The sequence below is a fragment of the Chiloscyllium punctatum genome, chromosome 1 (assembly GCF_047496795.1).
Source record: "Chiloscyllium punctatum isolate Juve2018m chromosome 1, sChiPun1.3, whole genome shotgun sequence".
Taxonomy (NCBI): domain Eukaryota; kingdom Metazoa; phylum Chordata; class Chondrichthyes; order Orectolobiformes; family Hemiscylliidae; genus Chiloscyllium; species Chiloscyllium punctatum.
In genome coordinates this window covers 79900708-79912926 of record NC_092739.1, presented here as the reverse complement: position 1 = coordinate 79912926, position 12219 = coordinate 79900708, and the positions used below count along the sequence as shown (strand labels likewise).

At 43.0% G+C, this 12219-nt stretch overlaps 1 protein-coding gene across 3 annotated transcripts in view; it reads left to right on the top strand.

Moving 5' to 3' along the window:
* dlc1 (DLC1 Rho GTPase activating protein) overlaps positions 1-12219 on the top strand; it is a 477757-nt gene that overhangs the window by 244730 nt on the left and 220808 nt on the right. For all 3 annotated transcript variants that reach the window (XM_072569847.1, XM_072569866.1, XM_072569856.1), the window contains exon 5: positions 8130-8163. In XM_072569847.1, the coding sequence (XP_072425948.1) occupies positions 8130-8163 (34 nt within the window). The remainder of the gene's footprint in view (positions 1-8129; positions 8164-12219) is intronic.

The window sequence follows — 12219 nt, the reverse complement described above, 5'->3', positions numbered from 1 at the left end:
TAGGGGAATGTTAAAGTATTGTTCATCTCACTGATCCACCGCAGCTCAACTGCAAAAATTAATGATTATAAGATCACAAGATGCTATGAGAAAAACCATTCAGCCCAGCTTAATTTATCCATTCCAAGACATTCTATAGCCCCTTCTCTTCATAACAATGTTGATTGTTTGCAAGATCATTCTAGTGTTTCTGCCTTTAAGACTATTTCTGGGAAGCTTTTGCAAACATGATATCCACTCTTAGCTTTTGTTGGTTCCACTACCACAGTTTAACATTTTGTTCCAAATTAACATTTCCTATACTAGTGCTTTCCTGGTGTGACCCAATTTTAATGCTTTGGAGCTCTGTGATGCTGGGATGATGGACAGTTTTAGTACCTGAATATATTATGTTGGATGGTTAACTCCTGAGTAGAGGATATGGGAACGGTTCAGTATAGTGGGAGGCCCATGGTTTGGATCAGAGGGTTTGTAGCCCAGCAAGAATTACATTTAATGCCTAAAAAGGTGGTAGATGCTGGAAGACTCAATAGATTTTTGAATTATTTAGAAGAATACATGAAATGCCATGGCATCTATGGTTCGGGGCCAAGGGCTAGAAAATGGGATTAGAACAGATGGATGTTTGATGAACAGGGCACAAACAATGTGTCTCAGGGCCTCTTTCATAGAGATGTACAGCACAGAAACAGACCTTTCAGCCCAACTTGCCTATGCCGACAGATATCCCAACCCAATCTAGTCCCACCTGCCAGCACCCAGCCCATATCCCTCCAAACCCTTCCTATTCATATACCCATCCTGATGCCTTTTAAATGTTGCAATTGTACTAGCCTCCACCACTTCCTCTGGCAGTTCATTCCATAAGCATACTACCCTCTGAGTGAAAAAGTTGCCTCTTAGGTCTCTTTTATAACTTTCCTTTCTCACCTAAACCTATGCCTTCTAGTTCTGGACTCCCCCACCCCAGGGAAAAGACTTTGTCTATTTATCCTATCCATGCCCCTCAAGATTTTATAAACCTCTATAAGGTCACCCCTCAGCCTCCAATGCTCCAGAGAAGCAGCCCCAGCCTGTTCAACCTCTCCCTATAGCTCAAATCCTCCAACCCTGGCAACATCCTTGTAGATCTTTTCTGAACCCTTATAAGTTTCAAAATATCTTTCCAATAGGAAGGACACCAGAATTGCATGCAATATTCCAACAGTGGCCTACCAATGTCCTATACAGCTGCAACATGACCTCCCAACTCTTGTACTCAATACTCTGACTAATAAAGGAAAGCATTCCAAATGTTTTCTTCACTATTCTATCTACCTGTGAGTCTACTTTCAAGGAGCTATGAACCTGCACTCCAAGGTCCCTTTGTTCAGCAACATTCCCTAGGACCTTACTATTAAGTGTATAAGTCCTGCTAAGATTTGCTTTCCCAAAATGCAGCACCATCCTGTCAAAAAACTCCAAGACTCCACATAATGTAAAATTGCTTCACTCACCTCCCTCCAGATTGTGTAAGGTGAGCAATACATACTCAAGGAGATTGTTATTTAGTCTGTAGAGGCATTTTAAGCATACTCAATCTTCTGTATCTCAGTGAGCAAATAATGAGTCTAAGATTGAGCATATTTCTGTCCTGGTTTACTGGATAGTAGGAGGTACAATGTAGATCTGTCCCATGTCACCCTCAATTCATCTCTGTTCCTACCCTCATCGGCTAATTTGGTAGCATTACCTACTTGACTGCCCCTTTCCCAGCAATGGTATTGCTTTATCAAGTTGACATAACACAGCCTTTGCTGTTTTAGCCCAATCTGGGGTGTTGATCAGACAGTTAATTTCCTGAGTTTCTCTGCTTCTCTATATGGGCCACTTAAACAGCCCTGTGAGGAATAAAATAAGCAAATTAAATTGCCTTTTACCTCTGAACCAGATTGTGTGGGTCACAGTGGGACTCCTGCTCCTCAGATTGAGCTGTCTTAGTTCAAACTTTCCTGCCATTAATTCCTGAATTGCACTTGCACGTAAGAATATCATTATATTATTATATTATCAAAATTTTGATTACATATTTGCCTTTGTAGCTCCAGGCACATCATACTAGTATCAAGCCATGCCATTTGGACTCGGGAATTCCTGTCACTTTTCAAAGATTGATGAATCAGATCTAATTGTGCAACGTGCCTAAATGTCATCCTCGTGTACAGCGACACCTAGGAAAAGCTCTTCCAGAAAATAGTCAGCTGGCCTCTTACAAAGACTGAGTTGACTAAGGGTCAAGTGACCAATTTAGGATATGTAGTGGGCCAAGGACAAAATTACCCAGGACTTCAAACATGCAGGCAGTAGCATAGCTCCTTCTTCCCACAGCCACATGGGAAATTGGAAGGTTCTTGGGAACGTCTGAGTTCTAAATCATAGAATCCCTACGATGTGGAAACAGGCCCTTCAGCCCAACAAGTCCACACCGACCCTCTGAAGAGTAACTGACCGAGACCTATTTCCCTACCCTATATTTACCCCTGACTAATGCATCTAATCTACACATCCCTGAATACTACTGAAGGTTTGTCCCAAACTATAGCAAAGAGACCATACCACTGACACACCAACCATAGAAATGAAAGTACGAAAGCAAAAGTAGAAAGAATCAGACAAATACCGACAGCTTGGAAAGCAGAAGACCGTTGGATGAATGAACCTAAGCTTTCAGCTTCAAACCTTCAATGTGCATTTAAAGTAGCCACTGATGCATGTGACATCAGAGTAGAGAAGTCCACTATCAGGGACATGATTCCAGAAGAGAGAGACCAATCACGTTTCTCCAAAAAGTAAACATGCATCAGAAATCGTACTCCATAGTAGAGAAGGAAATGTTCAACATGTTAGTAATTCTCAAGTATTTTGAAGTATATATTCAAAATGGGTGCAAAAAGACCACCGCCCATACCAACAACAACCCATTTATTTTTATGGAGAAATTTCAGATCCTGAACTATGTGTTATTCCTATGGAGATAGTTCCTTCAGCTAAACCACTAAAAATTCACTCATCACTCACATTGCCAGGAATCAAATTTGATTGCAAATGCCCAGTCCAAAACCTAGAGAGACCCAATTAGAACCGAGGAGATATAGTTGGAGAAGGTGTGCGGAATGAGTGTGAGTGTGTTTGTGTGTTTGTGTGTGTATATTGATTAATTTTTTAAATTTGTTTTTCCCCTTTAAGTAATGAAATTAGAATGAATCTCATGTTCATTCAACATGCACTTTGAATGATGACAGAGTAACCCCAACATACTTACAGACATGTTGAATTTGTCATTGCAACATGTGCTTTTTTAAATGAGGGAGTACAGTCTATGATGAATACATATGTAAATTCAGTGAGTCCTGGAGAGAGGCCCTAGAATGTCTCACCTGACAATGTGTCAAGAGAACTTCAAAGAAATGGACTTAAAAGGGAAGAAACTGAACTATCTGTGAAGGTGGTGGGAAATCGTGTCGCACAAACTTGATTGAGTTTTTTGATGAGGTGAGCAAGAATATAGATGAAGGCAGAGCAGTAGATGTTGTCTACATGAACTTTAGTAAAATCTTCAACAAGGTTCAGTATGGTAGAATGGTTAGTAAGATGATCACATGGAATGCAGGGAGAATTAGCCAACTGAATACAAAATTGGCTTGACAGTAGGAGACAGAAAATAATGGTAGAGGGTTGTTGTTCAAACTGGAGGCCTGTGATCTGCTATGCACCACAAGTTTGGTGTTGGATCCAATCTGGTTCATCACTTATATAAACAATTTGGATGAGCATATAGGAGGCAAGGTTAGTCATTTTGCAGATGACCCCAAAATTGGTGGTCTATTGGACAGTGAAGAAGGTTATTTCAGAGTACAACCTTGATCAACTGGGCCATTAGGCCAAGATATGGCAGTTGGAATTTAATTTAGGTAAATGTGAGGTGTTTATTGACACATGTACTCAAGTTAGAAAAGAACATGTGTACAATGTCACCAATACACAGTGGAAAGTGAGGACTGCAGATGCTGGAGATCAGAGTTTAAAAATGTGTTGCTGGAAAAGCGCAGCAGATCAGGCAGCATCCAAGGCGAAGGAGAATCGACGTTTCGGGCATAAGCCCTTCTTCAGGAGCCCTTCTGAAGAAGGGCTTATGCCCGAAATGTCGATTCACCTTCTCCTTGGATGCTGCCTGACCTGCTGCGCTTTTCCAGCAACACATTTTTAAGCACCAATACACAGTGCCAACTTCAGTGCAAAGTACCTTGGCACAAACCTTAGGTACAAAAGAATAGAGAAAATAAAAAAGTTACACTACATGACAAATATATATTGTATAAATATAAGTTAGGAAAATAAGAAATAAAGCTAAAAGATATACATTACAGCATTTGTATAAAGGTTTCCACATAGCCTGACTGGACTCCGTGGTTCCTAACCAGTAGCCATCTTAGCTGCTGGCACATTGGCTACTGTTCCAGCTCCTCTCTGGGTTCACTGGCTACTGTTCCCATTCTCTTCTGGGCCCACTGGCTCCTTTTCCTGCTCCGCTCTGGACTCACTGGCTGCTGTCTTTGCTCCACACTGGACCTGCTGGCTGCTGTCCCTGCGCCACTCTGGGCCCACTTGCTACTGTCCCCATTCTGCTCCGGGCCCTCTGGCTGCTGTCTGTGCTCCACTCTGGGCCCAATGGCTGCTGTCCCTGCTCCGTCTGGGCCCACTGGCTGCTGTTCCCGCTCCACTCGGGGCCACTGGCTGCTGTCCCTGCTCCGTCTGGGCCCAATGGCTGCTGTTCCTGCTCCACTCTGGGCCCACTGGTTGCTGTCCCCGCTCCACTCTGGGCCCACTGGCTGCTATCCCCACTCCGCTCTGGGCCCACTGGCTGCTGTCCCCGCTCTGCTCCGGGCCCACTGGCTGCTGTCCCCGCTCTGCTCCAGGCCCACTGGCTGCTGTCCCCGCTCCGCTTCAGGGCCACTGGCTGCTGTCCCCACTCCGCTCTGGGCCCACTAGCTGCTGTCCCCGCTCTGCTCCGGGCCCACTGGCTGCTGTCCCCGCTCCGCTTCAGGGCCACTGGCTGCTGTCCCCACTCCACTCCAGGACCACTGGCTGCTGTCCCCGCTCCGCTTCAGGGCCACTGGCTGCTGTCCCCACTCCACTCTGGGCCCACTGGCTGCTGTCCCCGCTCCGCTTCAGGGCCACTGGCTGCTGTCCCCACTCCGCTCTGGGCCCACTAGCTGCTGTCCCCGCTCTGCTCCGGGCCCACTGGCTGCTGTCCCCGCTCCGCTTCAGGGCCACTGGCTGCTGTCCCCACTCCACTCCAGGACCACTGGCTGCTGTCCCCGCTCCGCTTCAGGGCCACTGGCTGCTGTCCCCACTCCACTCTGGGCCCACTGGCTGCTGTCCCTGCTCCATCTGGGCCCACTGGTTGCTGTCCCCGCTCCACTCTGGGCCCACTGGTTGCTGTCCCCACTCCGCTCCGGGCCCACTGGCTGCTGTTCCCGCTCCACTCCGGGCCCACTGGTTGCTGTCCCCGCTCCACTCTGGGCCCACTGGTTGCTGTCCCCACTCCGCTCCGGGGCCCACTGGCTGCTGTCCCCGCTCCACTCAGGGCCCACTGGCTGCTGCTTCCACTCTGCTCCAGGCCTACTGGCTGCTGCTTCCACTCTGCTCCAGGCCCACTGGCTGCTGTTTCCCCTCTGCTCTGGGCCCACTGCTTGCTGCCCCCGCTCTGCTCCAGAACCACTGACCGCTGTACTGGCTCGTCTCTGGGTCCACTGGCCCCATTCTGCTCTGGGCTGACTCAAAAACGTTAATATCCAGTTCCTGGTGAAATACTCTCAGATTTTGATGGGATGTTGGGTTTGAGGTTCTCACCTGCAAATCCTCTTCTAATAATCTAACGTGTTTACAAAGACCCTGCATCCACCTGCCTGTTCCTTGAGCCCCTTGGTCCTGTGTTATCGGTGGTAGAACAAACATCGAACACATACACACACACACACACTCAGATTCGTTACACACATGACTAATCTGCATTATCACTACGAAAACGCCTATAACATCACATCTTCATCCATATCTCAGCTCTTTTGTTGCTGAAACCATCATTTATGCATTATTGACCTCTAAACTTGACTTAACCCACCCTTTCCTGACTGGCACTTCACATTCTCTGCTCCACAAACTCAAGGTCTCCAAATCACAACTAACCATGTCTTAATTGGTTCCAATGACCATGCCCCCAGTACCCCTTTCCATACTGGCTCCTGGTTTAACAATGTATCAATGTTAAAATTCCCAATCTTGCTTTCAAACCCTTTTGCAACCTGGACCCTCCCTATCTCTGTAAATCCCTCCAGTCCGATTAGCCCCAATAATTCCAGCTTCTTGAGCATTTCAGATTGGATCACTTCACTACTTCGACAGTGATGAAGGTGATCTATGATATGGACTTCAGTAAAGCCTTTGTCAAGGTTTGGCAAGATTGACTGATGAGATCACATGGGATTCAGGGAGAACTTGCCAATTGGATACAAAAATTGTGTTGACGGTGGGGGACAGAGGGTGATGATGGAGGGTTGTTCTTTGAATTGGAGGCCTGTGAGCAAGGATCAGCACTGGATCCACTGTTGTTTGACATTTATGGAAACAGTTTGGATGAGAATTTAGGAGGCATGGTTAGTAAGTTTGTGGATGATGCAAAATTGTTGGTGTAGTCGACAGTGAAGCAAGTTATTTAAGACTCCAAACTGATCTTGATCAATTAGGCCAATTGGCTGAGGAGTTGCAGATGGAGATTAATTTGGATAAAGGCGAAGTGTTCCATTGTGGTAAGATGGCAAGGGCAGAACTTATGGTAGAGTTCTAGGTAGTGTTGTCAAACAGAGAGATCTAGGGTTTCAGATACATTGTTCTTTGAAATTTGTGACATAGGTAGGCAGGATGGTGAAGAGTGTGATTGGCATGCTTGCCTTCATCAGTCAGAGCACTGAGTACAGGAGTTGGGATGTTATGTTACACTGTCCAAGACATTGGTAAGGCTACTTTTGGAGTACTGCATGCAATTCTGCTTTAGGTAAGATATTATTAAATTGGAGAGGGTTCATAAAAGATGTACTGGGATGTTGCCAGGACTAGAAGGTTTGACTTATAAGAGAGGCTGGATAGGCTGGGATATTCCTCATTGCAGCTTGGGAGGTTAAAGTGTGACCATATAGAGGTTTATAAAATCTTGGGGGGTTTAGATAAGGTGATTAGCAAAGCTCTTTTCCCTAGGGTGGGGGAGTTCAAAAGAGGGAGTATATTTTTAAGATAAGAGGAGAAAGATTTAAAAGGGACTTGAGGGACAACTTTTTTTGGCACAGAAGGTGGTACGTGTGTAGAATGAGCTGTAAAGGGTGGTAGATGCAGGTACAGTTACAACACTTATAAGACATTTGGGCAGGTACATGAATAGAAAAGGTTTAGAGGGATATGTGCCAAATGCAGGCCGGTGGGACTAGTTTAGTTTGGGAAATTTGCTCAGCATGAATGAGTTTGTTTCCATGCTGCATGACCGTATGACTCTATGACCATTGATGCCTGCCTTCAGCTAGCTCAGCCTTATGTTTTGGATGAGCCTCTTTATTCCTCTTCACCCTTTCACCTTGCCTTCTCCCTTAAAACACTCTTTAAAATGTCCCTCTTTGACCCAATCTCTGATCATCTATCCTACAATCTTCTTATGTGGCTCAATGTCAAATTTTGTTTTATAATGTCTCTGTGAAGTGCTTTGGGACTTTTTGAGGTGCTAAAGGTGTTATAAAAATGTAAGTCGTTGTTATCGCTATACTTTGGCTTCCTTTGTAGAAAGTGAAATGACTTTTAAATTGTTTCACACTTTTCCCAATTGTCATGTCAAGTGTCATTCTGTGTACTTAATGAATACGAACCTCGTAATTAAAACCTGTGACTGAATTTAAATGGGTGCAAACTGTACATTGTTCATTCTCTAGCCTCCATAATATTTGCATAACAATGTTGTGTATTGCATAGCTTGCCATATTTTTTTTTTAGAAACACTATAGTGGCACACAATGTTATTTATTTTCTATTTTAATATATTTTTGTAGGCAATGTCGATGATATCAGAAAAAGAGAAGGCTGGTGAGTAGACACATATCTTACTTTTGAACTGGTGACAATTCCTCAAACCCTTCCCTGTTCAGTCGGTGCCTTTCAAGCAGTTTGTAAACAGCAAATTGAAACCTGGTGTTTTTATATATGCAGTGTATGACATATGACTGGATTATAGACAAGTACATTACTTTATTTCATAGGCTGTAAGAGTGCATATTATCCCAGCACATAGGAAGGTGCATGAAGTTTATATCTCTCAGATATAAAGAGGTTCTATGTCTATGTGAATAGAGTTGGCTCACTTCCCTGTGCAGGCCCATTTCTCATCAATTCTGTAGAAGTGGCTAACCTTGAAAATTAACATATGTGGAGTGTTTTTGCTTGGTCAAGGATTCTAAGCTTGGACTTCAAAGAATGTATTTTGCATCCTTTATTCAATGCATGCAAATCTTTGATGCTCAAAGACATATACTTGGGCACAGAGCTTATTGAAGATTTACATTCTGACAGAGCTTTCTTAATTCATCAGTCACCGTGCCAGATAACTGTGTGGGAAAGGATGTTGTTTTGTTTTGGTGGAACAAATGCTGCATTGCTAGGATGCTCGTGTATAAATAGCAAAATCTGTATACGTTTGCATTTTTTATGTTGCCATTCTGCCATTCTTTTCATCAAAAACTTCCATGCGCTGTTCTGATCACAAACTGTCTCCTTGACTTTCTGTCCTAACGATTGGAATTTACATGCATGAAGTGTTTTTTCTTGTTGCTGAGCTTCGGTAATTTGATGGGAAAAGCACTCACTCAAGTTTCATTGGGATATAAAAAGTCAGATTCTGAAGACTGTGGGCGCTGGAATTGGAAATACTTCACATTCTCTGTGTATTGGAATTTTCCTTTAAAAGCAAAAAACATGTTTCGAAGTCTTCAATTGTAATTCTCTTGATACCTTAGTGAGTTAAAACCTTGTCCATTTGGTACTAAGACATTCAAATCAGGCAGCTCAACTGAGGTGCAGTTGAGAATTTGTTGAAAATATACCAGGGCTTCTTCAAACTTTAGGGTAAGAAAGAAAGATAAACGATTGGACCAAGCGTGGAACGACAAAGGCCAAATCATGTGAAACCTTATTCCATCTATGCAGTATATCAATTTTAACCCACTTCTGGAATATTTATGAGGAGCACATTGAAGTATTATCAGTTAAAAAGTCCTTAATCCCAGTTATATCCCTAAAGTCTGCACAAGAAAAGGTAAAGTTGCTGTAATCCTACTGCACTATAGGGCTGCACCATCATCAGAGAGTGTTCTGAGATCTCTCTGAGATCTGAAATGAATTTGTAGTGGGGCTTCTATCTGTCATAATGTTTTAGTTACTTGTGAGATTTGTTTTTGAAAAAGTGCCACATTAGTTCAAAAACAATTGCTTGAAACTGCATTTCTTGGAACTGGAAGAAAAGGTATTTGGAATATAAGATTGTTGACCGTTCTGCTTATAACTAAAACTGGTGCCAGTAATAGGAAATGTTCCATTTCCTAGAATTTCATCGCAACATTTTAAATAAAATTTTATCTTCTTTGTTTTTCAGCAGAATTATCATTTAGGTCAGAAATATTAACTATTATATTGATCAATAGCTTAAAGTTTAAAACAATGGAAAGCCTGGTTCAAATATTATAGGGAGACGTACATGGCAGATTCAGGTGGCGTTACAAAGTTTAAAAGACACTTGGATAAGTACATGAATAGGAACGGTTTGGAGGGATAGCGGCCAAATACAGGCTATTTTGGTTTGGGAACATGACATGGACTGGTTGGACCAAAAGGTCTGTTTCTAGGCTGTAAGACTCTATGCCCTGCATATCGTCTTCACTTTTTTTAAAGTTGGGCATTTGGTTTTATTGAGAACCAATTGATGGCTAAAACATTATAAACTGCTTGAAATATTAGGCATCCTCAAATTTACTGGTCAAAATGTTCTGGAGAGTTTAGAAACAGAAATTTCAGAACGCTTTGTAATAGCCTTATTCTGTTTTCTCATAGGGGAAAAAAAATGTCTTGCTGAGGAAAATAGCATTGTGCTGAAAAATTCAAAAGATATTCTGTGCAGACCAAATTGCATCAGTTATGATCGGTTTAGAATCATCACTATCCCGTTTGTTGACATTTCTTTCCTTTTAATCACTTGGTGGGAATTTCAGGATGCAAAAGAATGACAAAAATAACTTTATCCTTTTTCTTTCAGTTGAGTAAACAAAAATAACATAAGATGACCTCGCTCCTGAGTTAACTCACAAATGATATGGGTGGCTCGGTGGCTCAGTGCTGCCTCACAGAACCAGGGACCAGGTTTGATTCCAGCCTTGGGTGACTATCTGTGTGGAGTTTGCACATTCTCCCCGTGTCTGCATGGATTTCCTTCAAGTGCTTTGGTTTCCTCCCACAGTCCGAAGATGTACAGGACTGTTGAATTGGGCATGCTAAATTGCCCATAGTATTCAGGGCTGTGTAAGTTAGGTGCATTTGCCATGGGAAATATAGGGTAGTGAGATGGTCAGTGTGGACTTTTGGGGCCAAATGGCCTGTTTACACACTGTAGGGATTCTATTCTATGATTAAGAGTTGAAAGGCTCCCATTGATGTGACAAACACGTGTCTATGCTAATAGTTTGGATTTTAATTTCTTGTTGAGTTCTCTTCTCAGCATTCTACCTCATGTTTATTTGGAGAAAATCATTCTCCATTTTAGATAATGAAATAGCTCTTTACTGTACAGAAAAGATTCACTAGAGTGGATTCAGGGAGAGAAATTTCAGTGACATGGTGGGAAAGCGGAGACATCTGTTTGGGATGCGGCAATTTGAGAGGGGTTTTTCAAAATCTTGAGGGATCTGGAAAGTGTTGTCAGGAAGAACTCAACGCACAAAAAGCTACCGATTTAAGGTGATCGTGAAAAAAAGCAGTGGTGACATGTGGGAAAATCTTTCAATGCACTAAGTGATGTAACTGTATAACCCCTAACCTGGTTTGCAATACCTCACATTTATCTCAAATAAACTCCATCTGCCACTCCTTGGCCCATTGGTCCATCGGATCTAGGTCCCATTGTACTGTGAGATAATCATCTTCATGTCTACTGGACCACCTATTTTGGTATCATCTACAAACTTACTAACCGTATCTTCATATCAAAAACATTCATATAAATGATGAAAAGCAGTGGACCCAGCACAGATCCTTTGACACACCACTGATCACATGCTTCCAGTTTGAAAAGCAACCCTCTACCACCACCCTCTGTCTACCACTTTCAAGCCAATTTTGAATCCAGTTGGCTACCTCTGCCTGGATTCAATGTGATTTAACCTACTAACCAATCGACCATGCGGAACCTTGTCAAATGCTTTGCTAAAGTTCATAAAGACGAGACCTACTGCTTTGCCTTCATCAATCTTTGTGAGACATGATTTCCCATGCACAAAGTCATGTTGACCATCCCTAATCAATCCTTGCCTTTCCAAATGCATGTAAATCCTGTTTCTCTGAATCCCCTCCAACAATTTACCCACTGATGAAAAGCCACCTTTAGAATATTGAGTGCAGTTCTGGTCCTTCTGTGAGAAATGTTGTTAATCTTGAAAGGGTGCAGAAAAAACTTATGAGGATGTTGCTGGGATTGGAGGGCTTGAGTTATTAGAAGAGGCTGATGCTGAGGGGTGACCTTACAGAGGTTTATAAAATCATGAGGTGCATGAATAGGCTGAATGTCCAAAGTCTTTTCCCTAGGATGGGAGAATCCAGAACTAGAGGGTTCAAGGTGAGAGAGGAACATGTTTAAAAGGACCTGGGGGGTAGCTTTCTCCCGCCGAAGGTGGTGTATGTATAGAACGAGCTGCAATCATAATATTTGAAAGGGATCTGGATGAGTATATGAATAGGAAGGGTTTAGGGGTATATTAGGCCAAATGCTGGCAAATGGGACTAGGTCATATTGGGATGTTTGGTCGGCATGGACGAGTTGAACCACAGGATCTGTTTCCAAGCTGTCTAACTCTATGACTCTATAAGCGGTTAATTTCAGGA